General features: G+C 45.2%; 1 protein-coding gene across 1 annotated transcript; it reads right to left on the bottom strand.

The window, feature by feature from the left end:
* Positions 1 to 1,044: 1,044 nt before the first annotated feature.
* On the bottom strand, positions 1,045 to 13,668 carry LOC100658158 (NUT family member 2G). The gene is made up of 9 exons (XM_064290963.1): positions 13,550 to 13,668; positions 12,107 to 12,631; positions 10,581 to 10,709; positions 9,239 to 9,378; positions 7,913 to 8,208; positions 7,484 to 7,600; positions 6,411 to 7,122; positions 2,259 to 2,327; positions 1,045 to 1,271 (listed from the first exon to the last, which is right to left on the bottom strand). The coding sequence occupies exons 1-9, from the start codon at positions 13,666 to 13,668 to the stop codon at positions 1,045 to 1,047; spliced, it is 2,334 nt and encodes a 777-aa protein (XP_064147033.1).
* Between the last annotated feature and the right edge of the window lie 11,675 nt (positions 13,669 to 25,343).

The raw sequence follows: 25,343 nt of genomic DNA on the forward strand, positions 1-25,343 counted from the left end.
AATTTCGCCTTCATATTTCAGAGAGAGTTTTGCTGGATATATGATCCTTGGTTGGCAGTTTTTCTCGTTCAGTGCTTGTATACGTCGTCCCATTCCCTTCTTGCCTGCATGGTTTCTGCTGAGTAATCTGAACTTATTCTTATTGATTCTCCCTTGAAGGAAACCTTTCTTTTCTCTCTGGCTGCTTTTAAAATTTTCTGTTTGTCTTTGGTTTTGGTGAGTTTGATGACAATATGTCTTGGTGTTTTTCTTTTTGGATCAATCTTAAATGGGGTTCGATGAGCATCTTGGATAGATATCCTTTCGTTTTTCATGATATCAGGGAAGTTTTCTGTTAGGAGTTCTTCAACTATTTTCTCTGTGTTTTCTGTCTCCCCTCCCTGTTCTGGGACTCCAATCACCCGCAGGTTATCCTTCTTGATAGAGTCCCACATGATTCTTAGGGTTTCTTCATTTTTTTTAATTCTTTTATCTGATTTTTTTTCAGCTATGTTGGTGTTGTTTCCCTGGTCCTCCAGAAGTCCCAGTCTACATTCTAATTGCTCGAGTCTGCTCCTCTGACTTTCTATTGCATTGTCTAATTCTGTAATTTTATTGTTAATCTTTTGGATTTCTACATATTGTCTCTCTATGGATTCTTGCAACTTATTAATTTTTCCACTATGTTCTTGAATAATCTTTTTGAGTTCTTCAACAGTTTTATCAGTGTGTTCCTTGGCTTTTTCTGCATTTATCCTAATTTCATTTGTGATATCTTTAAGCATTCTGTAAATTAGTTTTTTATATTCTGTATCTGATAATTCCAGGATTGTATCTTTATTTGGGAAAGATTTTGATTCTTTTGTTTGGGGGGTTGGAGAAGCTGTGATGGTCTGTTTCTTTATGTGGTTTGATATGGACTGCTGTCTCCGAGCCATCACCGGGAAACTAGATTTTCCAGGTAATCAGCTAAAAAAAAATGCAGTCAGTTCCCTATCTGAATTCTCCCTCTGGCTCCGGGTATTCGGATGTTAATGGAGCCGCCTGGGGATGGTGGGGGAGGGATCAGAGAGCTAGTAGTGTAGCACCACCGAATATAGAGCTGAACACCGTGTTCACGCTCTGCCCCCGTCCGCCAAAATCCGGGCGGGATGGGTCCCCAGCTGGGACGCTGCTTTCCCTGCTCCGAGACCAGTGACTTCCTCCGGGGAAATTCTCCCTCTGGTGCGCGGCACTGCTCGGGGAACTGGGTGGGCGTTTCCTGCACGAACGGGTGGGCCCGCCCCCAGGGTCTATTCAGGCGAATATAATTGGACCCCGCGGTCACGCCCCGCCCACGCACGCGCCCAAATCCCAGCGGGACGACTTCCGGCTGGGACGCTGCTTTCCCCTCTCTGGGACCAGTCACTTCCTCCCGGGGACTTCCCCTTCCAGAGCTCAGCACCACACGCATGAATTGGGTGGGCGTCACCAGCACGACCAGGTGGGCCCACCCCCTGGGTCAATTCAGGGTAATAAAATCGGACCCTGCGCTCACTCCCCGCCCGCGCGCACCCTAATCCCAGCGGGACGACACCCCGGGTGGGATGCTGCTTTCCCCGCTCGGAGACCAGTCACTTCCTCCCGGGTACTTCTCCCTCCAGTGCGTTGCACCACACGCACGGACTGGGTGTGCGTCTCCCCGCATGAACGTGTGGGCCCCGCCCCGGGGTCGCTTTAGGGAAATATAGCTGACCCCCCCCCCCCCGCTCGCGCTACACCCGCTTCCTGCCAAACTCCCGGCTGTGACGCTGTTCTCCCCACTCCCAGATCGGTCACTGCCTCCCGGGTGCTTCTCCCTCCGGCTGCGCCACTACGCTGCCCGCGCCAACCAGCTAGACTTCCTCCCGGGATGGGTTTGGGGGGAAGGCCTGGGCCCCCCTTCTGTGCCCCCTTCTGTGCCGTCTCCGAAGGTCACCTGCCTGGTACGCTGGCTCCTAGTTCTGAAAACGGTCACTGTCTGCCCGTATTTGTTCGTTTTCCGTCTCTAAGTCTGTGCTTATTGTTCAGAGTTTGTAGATTGTTATTTATGTGATCAATTCCCTTGTTTTTCTGAGTCTTTGTTGCAAGAAGGATCCGCGGTAGTGTCCACCTAGTCCGCCATCTTGCCCCGCCCTCTCGGGACTTTTTTTTATGTGAGGGGTGTCGGTGTGGAATACTTCTCTTCTGCCTCTCCTTCCCCTACACGCTCCCATCCAAAAACCACTGCTGCTCTGAGAGCAGGATTAAAGTTTTCTCACATGACTGTTCTTGTTGCAATGACTTGGAGTCAGCACCCTCGTCTCGCATGACCAGTTTTTCTACCAAGCCTCTCAAAACAATAACAAAATGAATGCTTTTTCAAATAATTTTCACTATAATACCCTGAAAATTGTGTCTGTGATGAATAAGAAGACAAACATTCTTTCTTGAAAGATGACAAAACCACGGTTTCCCCAAGGATTGAGGATGTAAATTGATGAGCCCAGATGCCAAAAAAGCAAGGGTGTGTGATGGAGACAGGTGAGGCTGAAGCTGAGAAGTGTTGTTGCTTCATGACCCAGAATGGCCAGCTAGGAGATACATGGGAGCAAGTGTGTCTGTGGATGGGGATTTGACTTGCGTGAGTAGAATCTTCATTGGTCTCATGATACCCACCCATTTCAGGGCCATGGAGCCCTAACTAACAACTGAAGATCCTAGGGTTGTAGCATTGTAAGCACTTTTCCTCCAGAGAAAAGGGTTTTCTGCCTTCCTCACCCTTACGTCTGCTCTCTGTCCAATAAACCTAGGTGCTCAAGAGTGTTTGATGACTATTCGATATCCCAGATAATCAATATGACCTGCAGAGATTTTGTGAAATTGGTATGCTGGTTTGGTTTGGGTGCTGTGTTTTATGTGTATGGAACCAAGATTTAAACTGAGGCCTTTTGACTGCAAATTCAGTTCTGTTCTTCTGAGGGTAAGTCATAACAGCTTAATGTTTTCTGCCTCTTGGTAGTTTTTCCAGATAAAATACAAGCCACTTACTGACTTCAAATTTCTGTTAAGCAATGACTAATATTGTTGTAAATATATCCCCAATATTACGTGAGGAATCCTTGGAGGCCTGTATTTTCTCTGCTAAAACCAGCAGGTCTATTCTTGGGGTGACTTTGAAGTTTAAGGGAATGTTAAAGTTATCATTGTAGACTCTAGGCTAAAGACATACAAATAGGGTCGTTGATGCTGGGCATAGAACATTGACTTTATTTTAATGGAACAATTGACTTTATTCTAATGGAACAAATATATATATATATTGCAATACACTTCAATTTTGTAAGGAAGAAGGAGGAGCCAGGGCCAAGATGGCAAAATAATCAGATGCTTCCTGTTGTTCTTCTTACATCCAAGACATGAAAAAGAAGTGAATCGATTCTATATGACAGTGTACGGGCCCAGATCATCGAAGACAAAGCTGAGGAGTTGGACTGAGCGGCAGGATGCAGGAGAGACAGTTCAAAAGCAGCAAAGAAGTGCCAGTTGTGAGGTTGCCAGCACCCCGCTGGCTGGATCAGCTGGTGCATGGCAGGCTGAGGAGAGCAGTAGCATTCAGGATATGTTTCACCATGTCAGGAGAGGCTGGGCAGCGGAGAGTGTGCAGATGCTTCCAGATCAGGATGGAAATGGTACTGGACCTGTGAAAGTTAAGTGCAAGCTTCTAACCTACTGCCTACTGTGTGGGAGTCAAAATAAGCCCTCCCCATCCAAGAATCTAACAGGGGAGAAGAGGCTGTTTTCCCACTCTGCACCTGCCCCCCGCTCCCTGCGGTCCACTCTGACACCAGTCAGACAGTATGCAAGAACTGCCAGTCCTCTAACCCAGAGCTCAGGGCTCTCTGCACACAAACTAGTCCTTTGGTTGTAAAAATTCACCATGCCGCCTCAGCTGGGAAGTCAGGCCAGGGCTGTCTCTTTGCCTGGACACTGGCATAAAGGGTCTGAGGACATGTAGCACCGTTCACCCCTGCCTGTACCTGTGTGGGCCATTTCAACACCAAGAGGGCATACACTTGAAGCCTATTTTCAACTGCAACAGCCAAGGGGCAGTTGCACATTTGTGACATTTGATGTCTCCCTGCCCATTAAACAGGCACCTCGTCCACACACATCAGGGACCTGAACGCTGGAGGTATCACCCAACTCCATCTAGCCACGCAAGACAGGGGTGTGAGAATATACAGTGCCTCCGAGTCCCTACAGCCAACACCCCTGAGTGCCAAGGACTGGCTGTATCACTCCTTTAAGATCCCAAACACCCTGAGAGGTGTACAGCGTTATGTTATTTTCCCAGTGAAGATCCTGAAATGTAGAGGACTTAACAGGAATTTTCTAAAGTCAAGCAGCAGGCAATGGAGGAGCCAGCGCTCTGTCCTTCACTTACCACATTGTCTTTCAATGTTGGATGTATACACCCCCGTAAATACCTGGGATACACCAGGATTGTTGGTTATGCTGAGGAGGACACTCTATGAGGTGTCTGCATGTTGTTGGCCAGGAACCTTATGGGACATGGCATTCCTGAAAATTCACAGGCACTTGGAAGAAAATTAGAATTTGGAACTTGGAGAAAAAAAGCATGAGGCTGGAAGGAAGCTTTGGTAAATTCCAGGGAGCTTCCAGGTTGAGAAATAGAGTTACTGAGGAGAAGGCACTGATGAAGTCAGGACATGGACACCTGGATCTGAGGAGTTAAGTGCAGATTGGAGGGCAAGGACCTGACAATTCTGAGGAAAGACCAGAGGTGTCCTCTCCCATCATTCTCATCTCTTCGTCTTGATTTTTTCCCCAGCAGAATCTTACTTGCAGAGGTCTCCATCCAGATCCCAATTAGGAACCTCCCAACACAGGAAGCAGCTCACAGACACCAAATGCCACACCACTAGAAGACCCACTGGTCTGAACATGGGGTCTATGCAAGGGCTCGAGCAGTTGGACAACTGATTCCTTAGCACTCCTCAGCCCTTCCTCCCATCCCTGCTCACATCTAGCCTTGCACACTCCAGGCATCCAGGTCTGCCATGAACCTCATGACATCTCTGCTTCTCCTGGACTTTATCATTGTTGTGTAAGGTAAGTTTCCTCTTGTTTGTAAGGAACTATTTTAGATGTAAGTATAAGACCAAATCTACATCAATTTAACCCTAGAATTTCAGTCATCGTTTGGGAAAGAAAGGAAAGAGTGCTTATAGGATGTTCCTTGGAAGATTCCAAAGGCACCTGAGGTCAGTCCCCTTGAGCACAGCAGGATGGACCTTCCCAATCCGGTTGAATGAGATTCTTTCCTGTCCACAAATAAGGTAAAGGGACTTTCTAACTTCCCTGTCTACTTTCATAGTTCATATGCACACTATCAAAAGAAGGCTTCATAAATGTGTTTCTAACAGATTCCATCTCGTTCTCTCCTCACCGAAGGTAGCATACTACCATTGTTTATTTAGAAGTCCTCTTGAGAATTCATGATAGCATTTCTTAGAGTAAATGCAGAGAAACAGAAAGCCATGTCCCCAAGAAGCCAAGTGTTGATCCTGTCAAGTCAAATAAACCACACAGGAAAATCCCTGGGTATGCTGAGGATCATTTTAGATCCGTTGTCTGGCATCTTTCTAGGAAAAAGAAAAAAAGCCCCTTCAAGAAAAGTGCAGCCTCAAGGCTCAATTATAGAAACATTAGTTAATGACCAAGAAGGCTGAAAGATTGAAATGCAGGTTCCATTAATAGATTGTTAAGAGACAGAGATATGCATAGTATACCCACAGAAAGCTCCCCAAACCAAGCCACAGCTAGTGAAAAATGGATGATAAAAGTGATCACTGGCGATTTATCAGTGAGCCTTGAGCGGCCGGAGCCAGACTGTCCCCAGGAGCATCCTGAGGACATCAGTTAAAGCTGGAGGAGAGAACTAGGTCAGTCACATGTGGGTCAGGAACACGGGGGACACCTATATCTTTTCCTTTTCACAGCACCACAGTTCATCCAGCATCAGAGGAAGGCCAGAAGAAAGAGTCAATGAGAATTTCTTCCAACAAAACTATCTTTAATCCCAATTTACAGAGGACTATTCTTTAAAGTAAATCTACTGTTCTTCATCTGCCACTATGGAAGTAGATGTGCACCCTACCCAGGCTTTGGCCTCCCTCTCTGCCATCATCGTATCTGTACAATAGCCAAAGGTACCACTGGGATAGGGGAGGAGCATTAGCCTAATAAGTATGGGGGAGGAGCTGACAACCCTAACCTATCTAAAGGACCCTAACTTGATGGTCTGACATATAGGAGAGCTCACTAATGGCTAAGAAGATGCTTCTTCCTTTTTCCATGAGTGGAAGGGTCACATCTTCTTTTTAGAGGCAGCGAGGGTTGCACCTCACCCACAGTCAAGGGTTGCCTCCCAGAGACTCCGAGGTCAGCCCCTGAGTAGGGCCGCTTTGCAGCATGTGATGGAGCTCTGACTTGAGGTGGGATCTTCCATTTCACAGCTGTATGTCCAGGACGGCTAAGACTCACTGTCTCCGGAGATCGGGGCTGGGATTCTCCCCAGGTATCCCGAACTCCATGGTGCAGAATGCTGGAGGCAGGCAGAGGACTCTTGGAAAGAATCCAGGGCAGTAGGCTTTCTCGAGATGCCAAGAGGAAGTCAAGGCTGGGGAGTTCCTCCTCTTCCTCTTCTTCACCGGACCTTTCTCCTTTCCCAGGTGTTCCACTAATAGGAGAGGCTTGTAAGGACATTAAGGTTTCTCTGTTTCCCAATCTAGGGGAGGTGCAACCAGGACCCCGTTGAGGAGAAGTTGATTCTTCAGACTTAAGTTCCTGTGACATGGGACTCCACATAAAGGGAGCAAGTTCTTTTGACTTAGACAAATTACTGTAGCTGCTGCCATCTTTTGGCAGATCATCTGTATCCAACTCTTTGGTGCTCATTTTCTCACTCATCTGTAGTTGGATGCTGTGGTTATCTGTGCTCCCTGCGTCTTGACTGGTCCTAGACTCTGTACAAGGTGACTCCCTGGTTGGCACAACATAAGTTGGGGGTGCCTCCACACCCACTTTTCCTTTCAATTCCAGCAGTCGCTTCTCCACCAGCTGCAAGGAAGGAAAATGGATAATTACTGATTCTGTACAGATTGTGAGAACACGTGGCTGAGTGGGTGGTGGAGACCATAGTATTGGGACAGGATTTAGGGAAGTCAGTCAGATGAGTGTCCTTCAACAACTAGCACTGCAGCTTTGCCTGTCCATCCTCTTGTGTGGTTTTCCCAACTGCAATGCCTTACCACTCCACTCCTCTTCTTGGCCACTCCATTATCTCTTACCTCCTCATTCGGCACCTGCTCCCACACCTGGAGCTGGCCTTCCACAGAAGCCATGACAGCCAAGGCACTGTCGGGTTAGATGAAATCCTGTGGGCTTCATGTTATGATTCTCCCTTCCTCCTCTGGTTTACCTGAGTGAGAGTGAGTCCTTCCTCTTCCTCCAGCTCCTGCCTTAAGGACATGGGATCTACCTGAGAATCTGGGGATAGTAACATTTCCAGGAATTGAGGGTGAATAACTGCTTCAACCTGAGAATGGAAGGAGGCGGCATGTGAACATCCTTGACAAGGAGTAACCAGTGATTTAGAGGTTCTAGAAGACAATCAATAATCTCCCTCTCGAATTTGCATCCAGTATTGTATTAAAATATCACCACCCCAACCTGCACCTACGCAGACACTCACACACACACATGTACACACAAGAAAAGGACACACACATCGATTATGGAGGAAGGAACTGAGCTAAATTACAATATCTGGGGTAAAACTCTAGATGTTTGGTGGATGGAGCACCAAAGTACAGAACCCACACACACCAATCCTCAGGTCCCGGCCCACCTTGGTGATAAATGCTTCCTGTGCACACAGCTTGTCAATGTAGCTCAGGAGTCCTGGGTCTGGGTACAGCTCATTCTCTTCCTCTTGTTCCTCATTTGCTTCTTCTTCACATTTCCCATCTGCCTCCACAGTGGCTGAATGGGCAGTTCCAAGGAGATCTTCCATGATTTCAACATAATCTTTGACGGCTTCAGGAGGGATTTCATGGGACCGCTTGGGCTCCCAAGGGTGCTGGGGTCTGTGTTGATGTTGCTTAGGGGGCTGTGCCATGGAACCTCCCTTCTTTGGAATGAACACTATAGAAGGGTTGGAAAGAGGATGTTTATGTGACAGCAAATTCTGGCTCTTCCCACCTGTTACGGATTGAATAGTGTCCCCAAAATGTGTGTCAACTTGGCTAGTCCGTGACTCCCAGTATTGTGTGGTTGTGCACCAATTTGGGATATAATGTGATTATCGTATGTGTTGTAAATCCTAACCTCTATGATATTAATGAAGCAGGATTATAGGCAGTGGTGTTAATGAGGGAGGCCTCAGTCTAAAGATTCAATTGTATCTTAAGTCAATCTCTTTTGAAATGGAAAAGAGGGAAACAAGCAGAGAGGAGAGGAACTTCATGCCACCAAGAATGAAGTTTCCAGAGTGAAGCCCGTCCTCTGGACTCGAGGTCCCTGTGCTGAGAAGCTGCTAGACCAGGGGAAGATTGATCACAAGGACCTTCCCCGAGAACCAACAGAGAGTAAAACCATTCCCCGAGAACTGGTACCCTGAATTCAGACTTCTAGCCTTCTAGACTGTGAGAGAATAAATTTCTGTTTGGTAAATCCATTCACTTGTGGTATTTCTGTTATAGCAACACTAGATAACTAAGTCACCACCCACCCCATGTTGTAAAGGCAGAATTATGGAGACACTGACATGGTTTCTGGTAGGGCAGACACACCTGAAGCCACAAACACTGTGAGAGGAGATGATGTAAGAGGCAGACGGTCCAAGAGAGTCAACTTATGGGGAAACTTGAAACTGCTTCTTTTTTAAGAAGTCTCATTGAGACCCACATTTAAAGCTGATTCGGTATTGGAGCCCACATCTGATAATCCATGTGAGACAATAGTTATAAAACTTGACCACCTCACTACTAGTGTGTAAAGAAGAGCAGCGGAGACCCCAGGCATCTGGCAGTCTCTGCTGATAGAAATAGCCATTGTCCCCGCTTGAAAGAAAAGCACCACAGGTGAAGACAATGCATTCTCCCAACAAAACCAGTCCCTAAATATCTCCTTTGACCCCTGGCCCGTAGCTCCTGCTGAACTTGCTTAGCCATACCTGGATGCTGGCCAACCACAGTGGATGAAGGCCCGTGAGGATCAAGATTGCATGGAGCTGGAGGAAGCAGGCAGACAGACGCATTCCTCTGCTGCAACATCTGAATCTCTGACTTCTCCTCTGCCTCAAACTCCATGAACCTGACAAGGGTGAGGGAGGCACAGGGTGTGCTGAGGAGAAGAGAAGATGTACCAGGAGCCCCAGGACCAGGCAACAGACAATTATGGGGAAGTGGAGAAAGATGTGCCTTCAATGACCTGTCCAGGTGCCCAGTAAGTCCATTTCCCAGGAGGCACAAACAAGGTTTGGGTCCTTTACATGTTCACCACCTCATCCCTTCACCTGCAGCACAACTCATCATAACATAGGAAGGTTGTGAAGGAAATGAGCCCTGCCTTCTTGGAAGCTCCTCCTGACACAGCCATAGTGCTCACTACCTTTCCATACCCTTAGCACCTGATGGCACACCACAACGCTGACACTGGTTGGTTGAATTGAATCAGACCTACATGACACACAGCAGGACCCAGTCATGCACACTGTTCTCCAAGCCTCTCCTGCCCTTGCCTAAAACACACACAGTAGAGGTGACAGCCTGAACCTGAAATGGGATGAAGTTGATTGCAGATAACACCAAGGAGTAGTTCCTAGTGCCCCAGTCCTAGTCTCAAGCTTTGTGGCCCTGGGATATAAACCAGGTGGGCAAGTAGTCCAAGAGACATTTGGAAAAAAGGTGGAATATGAGGTTTCACAAAAGCCTCAGGCTCCTCTCATGATTTTTTTTTTTAAACCAAGGGAGGAAAGGCAATGAAGGACAGAAGCTCGACCAACAGGGTGACTGATATGCTGTCTTCTCATGAATACAGCTTTCCAGCCTGGACCATTCTTGGACGGTTGTAGAACAATTTTGTACCAGTTGTCATGAGGAGGAAAAAAAAGGAGTGGCCCCAAATTCCCTGTTAGCTATATGGACGTTGAGGCAAGCAGGAACTTGGCTGGTACAGCATATCGCCTCATTTCAGAGTGTCTAGAGCTTGGACTATGTCTCCATGGGTATCCACAGTGTTTCTCCCCATTCTGTCTTAACACTCAAGTATGGGGGCATCTACAAATCCAACATGTAGAAGGGGTGAATTTCTTGATGAATGCAGAACAGAAAACTCCAAGCAGTGAATGTGGTGGTAGAAGTTGTCTGAGGGTAGAGTGGGATCATCAGGGAACCAGGAGCCCTCTCCAAGTGCACACCTCCTCCTCACACAGCCACTCTGATTTGTACCAGCCCTCCTACTTCATTCACACCTCATTGCTCAGTCCCAACAAGGCCAACATGCCATGGACTCACTTTTGTGCCATCTCATAGAAGATCATCCGGTCAAAATTGCTCTTGAGCTGCCATTCCTGTACAGACCGCCAGAGTCCCTCCTCCAGGGTCATGGTGGGCTTCAGTCTAGCCAGGGATCGCAGGACTGGGCTAAATATCCATGCATGTCAGTAACTTTCGACAAATACATATCTCATCCCCATCTTAACACCACCCCTACACACATCCTCTGCCCATCATCACATCTATCTTGCTATTTGTCCGTGTCAATCCCTCTTCCAGTGTTTTAGATTTCAAGTGCTTTTGCCTCCAGGATACCACTTGCTGTTTTGGAATCCAGGGAATCCGTAAGACTGCTTGAAACTTGGATTTAGTGGACTGTGTCTTTATTCCTGGGTGAGTGGTGGGCAGTGGGAGAGGGAAGAAGATGCCTTCAGTCTTTCAGCCAATGAGAGCAACATGTATGTGGAAAAACATCCTGTGGAATGTGATAAGAGTTCGATATTGATTGACCTGTTGGGAAGCTCAGGGTTGAGAGAGATGTAGGGTCTGCTCTGAAAAGATAAAGCTTCCCACGTGACTAATCACTCTGCCTTTCATTCACAGAAGTCCGTGACCCTGCACTTCATTGCCAATTTCCACTCACACATACTGTAGCTAGGAAAATTTCACTCTTGTAGATACTTTTTGGACTACACTTCATATATTAGGTCATATCATCTTCTTAGCTATCCTCTTAACTGTAGTTGTCTCCTTATTTGATGAGATACTCTAGGGTGAAGATGTATAATGCCCTGTTCAGGATTACAAATCTAAGGAGGACAGAGCCCAAACCCTTCACAACTATACATACTCTACCACCTCCCTGTTGTAACTGGAATTCTCTAGAGGAACGAGGGTGGGAGTAAACTTAAAGTGGTTGTCCTAGGCCTTGCCCATTTCCTCTCTCCTCTGGACATGATACGGCACTGGCCAACATACGCTCAACTCCTATTTTGGAAAGTAAAGACCAGTGGAGGAACGTAGTGTTCGCGGTCTGAGACCAAAATTCATATCATGGGTCCTCACTTTACCACAGTGTTTAAAAAAAACAGAACCAAAGCCTTTGCCATTGAGTTGATCCCTACTCATAGCGACACTATAGAACAGATTGGAACTGCCCCACAGAGTTTGCGAGGAGGGCTGGTGGATTCGAGCTGCTGACCTTTTGGTTAGCAGCCATAGAACTTAACAACTATGCTACCAGGTTTTCCACCATACTGTTTAGTCTCTTGTAAATAATTATTAGGATAATGATTCCAATATGAAGACTGGCTTCATGTACAAGGTGGTCAGCATCAATTGAGATAAGGCATCTGAATGTGTTGTTCACAGGGAGGTGCGGTTAATATGATCAGGAAAATATCTTCTCATAACATATCCCATCGCCCTCATGACCTTTACTCAAGTGTTCGTAAAGAGCCTAACCTCCATTGTGTCTCCCCAAGACCTCTTTATTTGAAAGCTGCACGATAATCTCAGCTGTCCCCACTGATTAGGGCACTCACATGAGAAAGCAGGAAAGAGCTTCTGTATCAGGACTTTGGGGATGGTGCCTCCGGGCCAGAGACTTGAAGCATTGCCAACGTCGGTAGTTCTGGTAAACACTCTGGGGATTACAGGAGGAGTCATCCAGCGAAGGCCTGGATTGTGTTGCGGCCAGGCTTCCCTCCCCAGAAGAAGCGTGTTGGCCTGAGCAAGCCTTTGCTTGGGGGAAAATGGAGGCCAGCTGGGCAGCTGGTGGTGGAGCTTGAAGAGAAAGAGTTGGGGACCAAACTCCCCTATAAGCCTGAGTACCCACAACAGAAGTGGCAGGGATTACAGCAGAAGCTTCCCCAAAAGGGGATGGAGCACACTCAAGTGCCCCACTGGGAGCCCCTGGGGCACTCCAATTAAGTGGGGTCTGCACCATGGCAAAGGTCTGAATTCCAGGCAGCTCTGCTGATCTCCCTTCTGTCCTCACTTGAACAATGACCTTGCCAGCTCTGGCCCCACCGTGGCCAGAATCCCCAACGATAGGCACCAGAAGTGTCCTGGGGAGAGCAGAGAGACCCAGAGGGGAGCCTGCAGGGCATGATGAAGTCATGAGGGGGAGTGGATGCTGCTCCCTGGGTTCTCGGTGTGGGTGTCTGGGAGTGTGTGGGGGGAAGGGCAGTGCAGTGAAAGGAGACATGGAGGCACCAGGATTCATGGTCATATCCGGACCCAGCACTGGAGTTGCTGTTGAGACAAAGGAAAAGGGTAAATGGAGGAGTAGGAAAGGCAACCAGCTGTTAGGTCATCTGAATTCCCTGCCTGGTCACTGAGAATCGGCACAATGAATCTCAGCTGATGGGCATCAGTATGGAAGGGCAAAGCGGTGAAGACTGCAAGAAGTCCCAAGAGTGAATTAGATGTTCTTTCCCTCTAGTTGAGAAATTTTCCACTAGAGAACTTGTGAGCACTTCAACTAGACTCTCAGGCCTCTGTCTACCAAGAAGTAAGAGGCCCAAGCTATCAATGACTCACAGAACCTCTCTCAGGAATCCCAGGCAGACAGGCTGCCACCCTCATAAGCTCTTTCCAACCCATGGAACAGGGTTGACATCCACTCTGTCTGAAATGCCCCCAGCAGTCTCACTAGCAGGGAAGGGACTTTCTGAAGTAGAAAGTGTCCTCCAGACTTTCTTGAAAGAGTGAGTCTTCAAAAGAGTGGTTTCCCTATCTCCTCCTGAGCGTTTCTTTTCATGATGCGTACTATAAAACCCCTTTCCTCCTTCCCCATCCTCCTGTCTCATTTTTCCAATCTTCCTCTTCAGGCTCCCTAGGTGGGATATTCCAGGTGGTGTTAAGGGTCCACTCCTCACTCCTGCTCAGACAGCTTGTCCCCAGGGGAAGTGTCAAATTTGAATTCCCAAGGGTTGGAGGGGTGGTAGGGATCTGATAACACACCCCCTCCCCTCCAGGCCTACCTCCTTCTGAAGACATCTCCACAGGCTTGGGCACTGACCACAGCTGTCTGGCAGCCTTCAGCACCTGAAATCGCCACGTCCTGGACTCGGAGCGTGATCTGGCTCCAACAGATGCTCATGGATCCAAGAAAAGGAGGGGAAAGTTTGAATCTAAACAGGAGTAGAATGTAGGACTCCAGACATTCTACAGTGGGGGAGGGGTGGAGGGCAGGTGGGAATGAGAAGACATTCCATGAAAGGGATCTGACGGGTAGGCAAAAGCTACCTGTTTCCTTCAAATTATGGTTGACAACACAAATAGTGTTAACCTCTTAGGGCCATTTGTGGGTTCTTTCTCAGATCCACAGCACAAAGGCTCTACTCTAGACTTCAATTCTTATCGACATACCTAGTTTTGAGCCCCTACACCCACCCTGTTCCCCAACTCTAGGTGGCAGGTTCTTGAATTATTACAAGGTCACCAGCACTTCATAAACAAAATTCAGGACACCTTGTCTAATGGAAGGTGGGGTACATATAGAGACAAGGAATCCAAGTGTTTGAAATTAGGGTTTTCAGAGAAGTTCCGTTGTGTTTGGTGTGTGTGCATACAGTATTGTATACATTATTGTTTAGGAAGCAGTCCTTGTGTCCCTGAACTCCCATTCATTACTTAAAACTCTGGGGGCTGCAGCATGGCCAGCCTTACTTATGATCCTTTCTCCTGGAAAGCCCCAGTGTATTAAAAGAAGGGCGACAGCCTCTAATTCCATGACCAGAAGTAGATTCCTGTTGTTTCCCAGATTGTTATATTGTACATTCGTTTTTAAGTATCTTATTACTAACAATAACTGTGATTCAGTAGTTAAAGAAAGATACCTCTGTATAGTTGAAAAGTACAATAGTTCAGATAGATTGTACAGTGACAACTCCCCCCCCCCGCCCCACACCTTTTCTTGGCAACCAAATTCTCCATCTCATTGGAAATCGATGATGTTTTCTATTTCTGTTTCCTCTTTCCAGAAATATTGTATGTGACTGGGGGTAACTAACACAAGCTACGCTCATTTCTCAAAAGTGATTTCAGCTTCCTTGTTTTCATTATACAAGTATGGTGTGTTCCTATATATATATGTATATATATATTCTTTCCTTTAAAATTAATGCTATCTTGTAGGTCTATATTTTTTCTTTCCCTTTCTGGATCAATGATCCTATTTGTATCCTTACGTATACCCTAGATTCTACAATGAGAACTGCAACATTTTCGTAAACATCAAATTAGCCCAAGAATAGGCTTGCTGGATTTAGCATGTAAAATACAGGACTCCAAGGAATCCCTGTGTAATATGAAGACATAGTTTCAAGAACACCGATAGGATTCCACAAAAACATTAGTTGTTCTTTCTCAAAAATTTGAAGTTGACAAGTGGCCTGTATTTTATGTGGCAAACCTACCAGAGGGAAAATAAAAAAAACCTTAGCTATTATGACTTACTCACCCTCATAAGAGCAGAACTGAATTTGCAGTCAGAAGGTCAGAGCTGGAATCTTGGTTCCATAAACATAAAACACAGCGCCCAAACCAAACCAGCACACCAATTATACATAATCTTTCAGGTCATTTTGATCATCTGGGATACTGAATGGTTATCAAACCCTCTGGAGCTCTTGAGCTTAGTGGGCATGGGAGCAGCTATAAGGATGAGGGAGAAGAAAATCTATTTCTCTGAAACTAAATTAAATGAGCTTAGGAATCAACTCGAAGGCAATGGATAATGAGTGTTTTGGTTTTTTTTTTTTCCAACAGCCCTGGGTTCTTCAGGTGCTAGATGGAGCCCCACGGCCGTAAAATGGGTGTGTATCTTGAGACTAAAACAGGATTCTACTCACCAAAGTCGAGTCACACACACACTTGCTCCCATCTAACCCCTACCTGGCCATTCTGAGCCATGAAGTCCTACACACACCCTCGCTCTTTGGAATCCAGGCTCATCAAGGTATGTGCTCATATCTTTGTGAGAGTAATGGTAGAATGTTCATTAAATAAAATATGTTTGACTTCTTTTCATCATGAGCATAATCTTCAGTGTATTAAAATGAGTTGAAAGAGCACTTATTTTGTTGTTTCAGGAAGAGACACTTGATGGAAAATTAGTCATGGGTGATGAAGGGTGCTGACCCCTAGTGGTTGCAATGAGAAAAGTAATCTGAGACCAACTTTAATCCTGCTCTCACAGCAGTAGTGCCCTTTCAGATGGGAGGGTGTAAGGGAAGGAGAGAGGCATGAAGGAGTGTTCCACACTGATAGCTTTCACTGAGAAAATTTCCCTGCTGGCACTAACTTAGATTCTTGTCACTGGGGAAGATATTTTGACTTGAGGGTAATGTGGAAAAAGGCAATAGCAGCCATATTGTAGAGGAGAACAGAGAATTGGAAGCTCAGAGGAGGCAAGGGTTCTTCTCCCCTCTTTACTACAATTATGTTACAAAGCCATTTCATAATGTGGTCCTCATGAATTGCCTCGTGCTGTCTGAGTTTTACCTGAAATATAAACCTGATAAGACCCGATGAACCTTTCTATCTTCAGCATCCATAGCGTATGCCCAACCACTGTGAAAAGAGCGCCTCCACGCAGCTTCTGCCTTTCTGAAAATTGCCCACCCCTTAATTCTCCGCAACCAGGAAGCAGCTTCTTGCACGCATCTATCTTTGTATTTTCTCTGGCACCTACACTGAACAACTCCACTCATGTCTTAGCTTAGATGGTGAAGTTAGATTCAAGAAAAACCGCCCTGGTATTTTTAAAAGCTAGTCATGGTGATAGATAAAAGTAAAATCTTGGTGACTTTTCTTAGGACTTGAGCTTCTCCCGTGGAGCAACCTTAAATGCTTTTCAATCTAGGCCGATGGTGGGGCAAATCAGTGCATCTAGGCCTTCAAGAAAAGCAGACTTGTTCTTTCATTCTTCTGCTTGCCAGTGAGTCCATGAATTTTTTCCCATTTTACATACTAACTTAGATTTAGGACCATTGGATTTGAATGAGTGAGCCCAGAGCCAATGATTTAAACATTGCATTGTGGAGGAACATTAATGTCCACATTCTGCAATTTCTGTTTCTACTGCCTGAAAATATTCAACCATGGAAGCATATGTGATTAAATTAGGCCCTATGAAATTTACTACTATTGGCTGTGAAAGCACAAAGCCAAAAGTCCTTTGGAACTGGCTCTCTGACCATCCGTGTAGAAAAACTCTAAGGCCTGCACTGACCACTGAAAAAAAATTATCTCTCTTCTTAGGTCATAGAACACAGACGACAGATGATCTTCCACTCAACCTCAGAGCATTCGAGGAAATGATAAAATGTGATGACTGAGACTTATTCAGCTGCTGTGATTTCTCTCTCAGCCTGTGCACTTGGAGGCTCCATGTGTTGGCTCTGTAGGGCCATGCAGAGAGTCATCCAAGGAGTGAGAAATAATACAAATCTTGCAATTTCCAGAAAAAGGCTGTCGGATTATTGAAATTTTTCTTTAAAAAAAAAAAAAAAAAACCCTTAAAAGCAATACAATGATGCAATTCTGGTGCGTATTTTTTTAAGGGCTAACAGGAATAATTAATTTATATTATGAAAAAAAGGAATAATTTTTTTTTTTTTCCCCACAGTACCTGCTATGTGGACAGGAAGAAAGTAACACTGGCTGAGATGTTTTCCTACTCACTAAACAGGAGAAACGTAAACTGAAGGACACATATTGAGGACTTTTGCCTTAAGAGATCTCTTAGCATGCATTCCTCAATTTGTAGAGCCAGGGATAGTGAGAGTACGGTATAACCAAAAACCAAACCCAGTGCCATCGAGTCGATCCCGACTCATAGCGACCCTCAGGACAGAGTAGAACTGCCCCACAGAGTTTCCAAGGAGTGCCTAGACGGATTTGAACTGCCGACCCTTTCGTTAGCAGCCGTAGCACTTAAGCCTACGCGACCAGGGTTTCCGAGAGAGTATGGTGTATGTGCATGTAAAAACGCAAATACAACTTAGTAGGATCTGCAGAGGTAGGGGATGTGAAAATCAAGCATTTCTTATTGCAAGGCAGTCTGGGAGGTTTGAATTATCAGCAGGGCTGCTGAGGAAAAATGGCCCTTGGATGATAGAGTTCTGTCTTATGGGGTCCCTGTGAGTCAGAATGCACTCACAACAAAGGGTATGCTTTAGGTACGAAGCCTTTAGGGTGCAAGGCTAAGTCCGCCCTGCAATTGGAGCTCACGCATGCGCACAGCCTCCTGAGCCAAGGCTCTGGGGCGCGCGAACTGCCGCCCTCTAACGGCCTCAGGCGTCAGTTGAAGAAGGTCCCCTTCAGGGAGGCGCGCGGCAGGAGCAGGGAAGGCAGGGTCCCTAAGGTTAGGGCTCGCGGCTGGGCTGGGCTGTGCCAGGGGAGGCCTCAGACCCTGCACACAGGAGCGCACCGCTCTTCCGCTTTCTCTTAGGTAAGTTCTATTACAAAGGAAGGGAAGGGACACGCAAACATCCTTGGTAATGTTGCTGCTATGCTTTACCCTCCTGTAGGCTCTTGGGTTATTTGCAGGTGGGCTTTGCATTGGGAGACCCCCTTTCACTGTGTAGAATTCAGCGCGCTCAAGTTGCTAGCTTGTCCTGTGCCGGCAGTATTTATACCACGGGAAATGGCAAAAGGCTGCACGTCAGGACTGCAGTGATTGTTTTCCTAACTGGTGGACTGAAAATGAGGGGGGGACTTTCAATAATGACTCTTTAAACTGACAAGTGTGTCATTATCTGTTGCATTTTGAATAATATCTAATTTTAAAAAATAAGGATTTGAAAAGCACTCTCTGTTTAAGCACGGAAAGAGCTCGTGTCAAGGAAAATTCTGTCAAGTTCCAGCCTAGGACCTCATGTCTCTTAGGTCTTCAATACTATCTCTCTATGCATATCAACCAACATTCATGTTCAAATGACACTGCTTTGCTGAGGAAGTGAGTGACTTTGCTGAATTGACTAAAAACCAAGCATTTATTTGTAGTGTCGTGCATGGAATCATGATTGACTTGCAAGCATGGTGGGTTAAGGGTGCAGCAGATTTTCCAAGATCTACAAAAGCACCCTGCTAATGATGTGTGTATAAAAGATTTCCAGTCACGAGTACTGCATGTTTGACTGAAATCAGTAAATTCTGTGTCACTCCTCCATGTGTATCTGGGAGATTTTATATGTATGATTCTGCAGAAAGCCAGTGTGAGTGTGTAATCCTTTGCCAGCACACAACTGTGTGTGCATTTGAGGCTGTAAGTTGCTGTATTTGTGTTTGTATCCTGGAGTGAGTGTCTGTGGGTGTATTTGGAATGTGAGGCACGTGTGTATATTAATAGGCTATCGGGGGTCAGTGTTTGTACTTGAGGAGATGCGAAAGTTTTGCGTTTGTTTTTTGGGGGTGGATACTTGTGTGGTGGTGTGTATAACTTGAAATAGGAGAGAAATGTAGTTGTGAGCTTCGTAGGAATTGTGAGAATTGAGGGGTGTGGGTACTTCTGTGCCCGTTATTTGGAACTCTGTTGGCCATGTGTTTCTGTGAATTCACAGTTTGGGGGTTGTGTATGTGTGAATGGGTTCGCGGGAAGTTGGTATTTGTATGTGTGAGTTGGCGGTGTTTGTATGAATATTTGTGGTTCAGTATGAGTATGTTTTGTGGGAATGTGCAGGGCGTGAGATACAGGCGTGTGCACTCAAAGACTGGAAGGTGAGCTCTTTACAATTTGTGGCTGGAGGGAATACTTAGGGCGTGGCTCTCCTGCCATGGATTTTGAGTCATTCTGTGTACCTAATAGCAAGTTTGGAATGGGTTTCTCAGCTTTACGTTTGGGCATCTGAGGGAGTGTGCCTGTGTGTATTAATTTGGGTGTAGGGCCTGTTCTTTTTTATATTTGGGGACTGAGAGAGGATCACTGGTGTGTAGTCAGGGCATGTTGTACATTTGTGTTGCTTTGGGTGCTTTTCTGGAGTTGCACATGAATTCTTCCATGTTCGGTCTGGGGTTTGTGTGATTCTGTACACTAGAAAATTTGAAACTGATTTCTGTTTGAGTATTTTGGATTGTTGGATTATGTGTAGACAGGCATTATGAGGGTTTATTGGCTTTGGAAGATACAGGGTCATTGTTGCATACTTTCAGTTCCCTGGATAATTTAGGTCAGATTTAGGGTATAAGGCCAGTTGTATGGGTAAAGAACTTGTGTGTTTCATGAAGGGGCATGGCTGTTTGGATGACTATTTTTCAGGGCTGTGTGTAATATTTTTCAGTAGAGAGTATGGTGTATTCTGGAAAATGAGGAGGTGTGTATCTGATGAAAATATGGGGCTGTGTATTTGCACAGGGTGTGGGAGAATTGTTTTTACATGTAGTAGAGGCACGTTGATATGGTTATGTGTGAGATATTGAGAATGTGGCTGTTTCGGAACGTGAGATATGGACCTGGAACGGGGTTCCAGTGTATTTATTCAGGATGTGCAAGAGATATCTCATTGTAAGTGGGGAGTATATACTGGTGTAAGTCACGAGTGGGAGGGTGAATTATTCTTGGAGTATTCTACAAGTGTTTCTTTGGAGAATGTTAGGGTGTTTCCAGATGTGTGTGTTTGGGCATGTTCAGAGGTTGGGAAGTGAGGCTATATTCTAGAGATGTGTGATAATCTATAGTGTTTTGGGTGATGTATACTTTGAGAAATTGAGGCTGTTTACGTGTGTGTATGTGTCTGTGTGTGTTGTGTCTGGCATGTGTGAACACGTGGCCGCTTAGGGGCATGGGTTGTGTGTGTATATTAGCTAGAGTGAAAGGATTGTTGGTGTTTGGAGTTTTATCTGCATATGTGTGGGGTATATATACATGGTTGGGTTATGGGTGAGTGTGTGGGGGGTTTGTGTCTCTATGAAAGCAGCCAGCATTTCTCTTTGTGCCTATTCTGGTCTAATTCTTGCAGAATTTGGTGGTATAGCTTGTATGTACATTTTCAATGTTCATGTGATGTACTCACATATATTAATACTAAGGGTCGTATGTGGTTGTGTGTTTATTTGGTTTCACTAGTTTTCAGAGGTGTTTGTTCTGGAGGATGTGGGAGATTCAGGATGTACATCTGGAAACTGAGAAGATTTATATAAATTGTGCATGTATTTTGGAATTTGTGTATTATAAGTGTTTTAGAGATGTGGGTTTTAGTGTATGTCTGTATTAGCGTGGCTTATGAAGTGAGATTTTGAACATGGTGGTGTCAGAGAGCTAGATTGTGTGTAGTGTTTGTTGTACATGTGTGTGTTCAGGGACGTGTGGAAAGTATATACATTGTTGTAGTAACGACTGTGAGTGTTCACGGTCCATAGGGTTTTTGTCGTAAAACTATTAGCAGTAAGATATGGTATGTTTGTATATTCAGGTTGTGGGTCGAGGTTGTATGTGTGTGTTCAGGAGTTGTGAGCTGTGTGTTCTGGAGATGTATAGTGAGATTTGGTTTACATATTATGGGTGGGAGTTAAAGGTCCTTCTCATGGTGCAGGTGGAATGTGTGTACATGTTAATAGGAAAGTGGATCAGGTGTGCTGGCATCGGCTCCTATGGGATAGTAGGTGGTGCTTATCTCTGCCCATTGGGGGTCAGTGACATCAGGCTGGTACCTTGAAATTAGCCGTGGCAGGATTACTTCTATCAGGTGAGTTGTCAGTCTTTACAAAGCAGACTTGCAGCACTCCCACTGGAGAGTGAATTGATAAATATCTACCAACACATCATTGGTCAGTGTGTGTGTGTGTGTCTTTCTGTCTGTGTGTGTATGTGCCTGTGTGTCAATTGAATGTGTTAATCAAGAACATATAGACATCATTGGTGTACTCTATTGGAGATTGTGAGTGGAGCATTTGGGGGACTTAGGCCCTTCTACGTGTCCATGGAAAAGAGGTGTGGCAATATTGTATCCTTTCATCTCACTTTTTCAATCTCTATGGGGTTTTGGATGCCTAACAAATAATCTGAGAAGCCAGAATATATGAGGAAGAGTGGGGCATCAGCATTGGAGGAATGTCATTGACAACCTGGGATACGCAGATGACACTTGCATGCTGAAAATGAAGAAAACTTGAATAACTACTTGATGAAGTTCAGAGACCACAGCCTTCAGTGTGGATTACACTTCAACATAATGAAAATGAAAATCTTCCCACTGGACAATCAAAGTAAGTAGCGGTATATTTGAAGTTGTCAAGGATTGCATGCCCCTTGAATCAATAGTCAACAACCATGAAAACAGTAGTCAGGACATCAAAGGACTTTTGCCTTGATCGAATCTGCTGCAAAAGATGTCCTTACAGTTGTAAAAATGCAAGATGTCACTTTGATAAGAAAGGTTCACCTGACGAAGCCTGGCTTGCCAGTCCCACCAAAAGTCTGCCCCTCAGAGCTTAGGAGCCTTTCTAGAGTCAAAGAGCACCAGTAACCAGGAGGGAGGGAAAACATAGTGTTATCACCTGCGCCTGGGAAGAGAGGACTGCAAGAACCCTGAGATGACAGGACCCCAGTTAGCTGAAAAACAGCCAGCTACAGACTTGCACAGGCAGAATCCCTCCAGCCTTGGTTGTGGGTAGGGTGAACCTTTTGATGTGACCCTGTGCTGAGAAGCGTGAGATGCAGGTGAAGGTCTCAGTCACACCTGTGCAGGTGTGTGTGGACTATTCTAGCTTTGTTGGCTCAGGTGAGCTGACAGGTAAGGGAAATGAGGAACTGGGTCTGTGTTCCTTGAACAACCTGGAGGAAGATGACAGTTCAACTCTTATAGTAGGGCTTCCCAGCCACACCCCTTGTCTCTTCTGTCACAGGTGGCCTCGGGATCCAAAAGACAGAATGAAATGGTTTCCTCTGGTGTGTCTGATCAGTTGATTCAGATCCCCACCTTCCCAGGCAGGTGTGGTGCCAGTTCAGTGGGAGTAGCAGAAGCAACGCAGGGGTTTGGGTCAGGTAAGTGACAGGGGAGGCCGTGGGGAAGCCCTGTCCCTGAGGGAGGGTGGGGAGGGTGGATCTAGAGAGCATGGGGAAGCCCACCCGTGAATAGACATGGCTCTTATTTCCGAGTCCTTTCTTTTCTGAAGCCTCAGGTTGCTGCTAGCACTGGGAGCCTCATCTCAGCGTCCTATTTTTCTGATAGGGTGACCTGACCTTCTTTATTTTCCCTCATGTCATGTGTAGCTTCAGACACACCACATGATGTCAGATGACCATGGCGGTCCCAAGGTGACTGCACACACGCCTCCTACCACACTTGGACCCAGCAAAGGACTTCTGCACCTTCTGGTGAGTGTCCTTCATGATGGTGGATTCTCCTGCCCAGAAGTGTGCTGATACCTCCTTGTGGAATGATCCAGTAACTGCTTCTCTGTAGTACAAATGGATTCCCTGTAGCCTGGCCAGTCTGCTTCATAGGTTATTCCCAATATGATGACCATAGTTGGTTCTTTATGTACTCTTTTGTTGGCAGAATGGTGGTTGGCCTTCTTTTATATTGTAAAATATCACATATTTTAAATATAATATTTGATCAATAATACATGCTAGGATTTCATAGGTTTCTTTTCATTTGGTTTTGAATATTCTTTTTGTTGACTTTGTTCCTTTGTTTTTAGAAGTCACCCCCGTGCTTTCTGCCTCCAGCCCTCCCAGCCATTAAACTGCTCTATGTCTTTGCATATTGTAGACTTTCATGTAAGTGGGATCATGCAATAATTGTTCTTGGGATTTCAGTTATTTCATTCAGAAGAGTGTTTTCAAGGTTCATCCACTTATTGAAAATAACAGAATCTTCTTGCTCTTTATGGCTGCATAATATTGCATGTATCTATAGGTCATGTTCTGTGTATCCAATCATCTTTAATGGACACTGGGGTTGTTTCCACCTTTTTGGTTCAGTGAATAATGTTGCAGTAAATGTCAGTGTCCATGTATGTGTTTTCGTACTTTCAATTCTTTTGTGTATATGCCTAGGGGTGGAATGACAGGGTCATATGGCAATTCTTTGTTAGATTATTTGAGGAGCCACCAAACTGTGTACTACAGTGGCTGTAGCACCTCAGATGCGCAGTAGCAATGCACATGGCTCCGTTTCTTCCATTCTCACTAACTTTCTTCTTTTTGTTTTTGATTTTTTCTGGCAATACCCATCAGTGGTGTGTGGAATGATGCCTCATTGTGATTTTGATTTGCATTTCCCTAATGACTGCTGATGCCTCTTTTCACGTGCATACTGGCCATTTGTATTTTCTTTTGGAATAATGCCTATTTATGCCTTTTGCCCCTTTTTTAAATTGGGTAGTTTGTGTTTCTGTATTTAGTTCTAGGCACTCCTTATGTTTCTGAATATGAAACCCTTAAGGAATGTGGAGATTCCAAGTATGCTCTCGCAACCTGTAGTTGTCTTCACTTTCTTGATAGTGCTCGCTGATACACAAAAGATTTAAATTGCACCAAGAGAAATTTATGTATTTGCTTGTTATGTCATATCTATGAAAGTGTGGGGGGAAAAAACATGAAATATAACTCTGATGCTTACTTTTAAGGGTTTTATGGTTTTAGTTCTCATATTTAGGTCATCTATCCATTTTTTTTATCCATTTAGAGTAAATTTTGTATATGGTGTGGAGTACGTGTCCACATTCATGCTTTTCTGTGTGGAAATCCAGATGTCCCAGCATCATATGTTAAAGAGACCATTATTTGCACATTCAATGGACATAACATCACTCTTGAAACAAATTGAGCAAAGACGTACAAATTCATTTCTGAACCCCCAATTCTATTCCTTTGGTCTCTATGTCTATTCTTATGCCAGAACCAGAATGTTTAGTGTACTGCATGGGCATAGTTGTATTTTAAATCTTGAATTGTGTGTCCTACAGCTTCTTCTTTTTTCCAGATGGTTTTGCATATTAAGAACACTTTGGGGATTGGGTGGTATATTTTCTTGGTTCTTGTGTGGTTTATTTTCTCTGCTTTATTTAATTTGTAAGTGGTAAGACATGGATACTGAGATTTAGGAGAGAAGAATAGGAGAGTCTCAGCATCTTGACCGAGGAATCAAAATCCCGCACGAAGACTGCAGGAAGGAAATTGCAGCAAGGCCTGATAATGGACAGAGCTGGGAGATATGAGATGATTTTTATCAGTGGGCAATGCCTACTTTAGACCTTTCCACAAGAATGGTCAGGGAGCCGGGTCAAAGGACTTTTGGCTTCGCCCTATCATGGCCAATCTTGGTAAGTTTCCTATGGGCTAATTTAATCACATACGCTTCCAGAGTCAAAGATTTCCAATTTCGAAAAAGAAATTGCAGAGTTGGACATGATTGTTTCTCCAGAATGCAATGTTTGAATCACTGGCCTTGAGTTCACTCATTCAAATCCAATGGCCCTAAATCCTTGTGTGTATATCATGGAAAAAAAATCAATGGATTAACTGACAAGCAGAAGAATCACGGAGCAAGCCTGCTTCTCTTGAGTGCCTAGATACAATAATTTGGCTGACCATTCCCGTAATAGGAAAGTCTGGGTTGAACGTCCTTTAGGGTTGCCCTATGATAGAAGTTCAAATCCCAAGAAGAGTCTCCAAGACTTATCAATCAGAACGAGTAACTTTAAAAAATATTAGGATGATTTTCTTGACTCTCTCTAACTGCATCATCTAAGCTGTGTGTAGAGTTGTCCATTGTAGCTGCCAGAGAGAATACAAAGAAAGTACTTCCTGCCTGCAGAGTAATA

Source organism: Loxodonta africana, chromosome 9, assembly GCF_030014295.1.
Source record: "Loxodonta africana isolate mLoxAfr1 chromosome 9, mLoxAfr1.hap2, whole genome shotgun sequence".
In the NCBI taxonomy this organism is placed as follows: domain Eukaryota; kingdom Metazoa; phylum Chordata; class Mammalia; order Proboscidea; family Elephantidae; genus Loxodonta; species Loxodonta africana.

Excerpts from the sequence above, each read along its gene's own strand:
- LOC100658158 (XM_064290963.1), bottom strand. The coding sequence starts at position 13,668 with ATGAGCATCTGTTGGAGCCAGATCACGCTCCGAGTCCAGGACGTGGCG. Across the intron at positions 8,209-9,238 it reads TGTGGTTGGCCAGCATCCAG|TGTTCATTCCAAAGAAGGGA; the intron begins GTATGGCTAAGC and ends ACCCTTCTATAG. Across the intron at positions 7,601-7,912 it reads AGGAAGCATTTATCACCAAG|GTTGAAGCAGTTATTCACCC; the intron begins GTGGGCCGGGAC and ends TTCCATTCTCAG.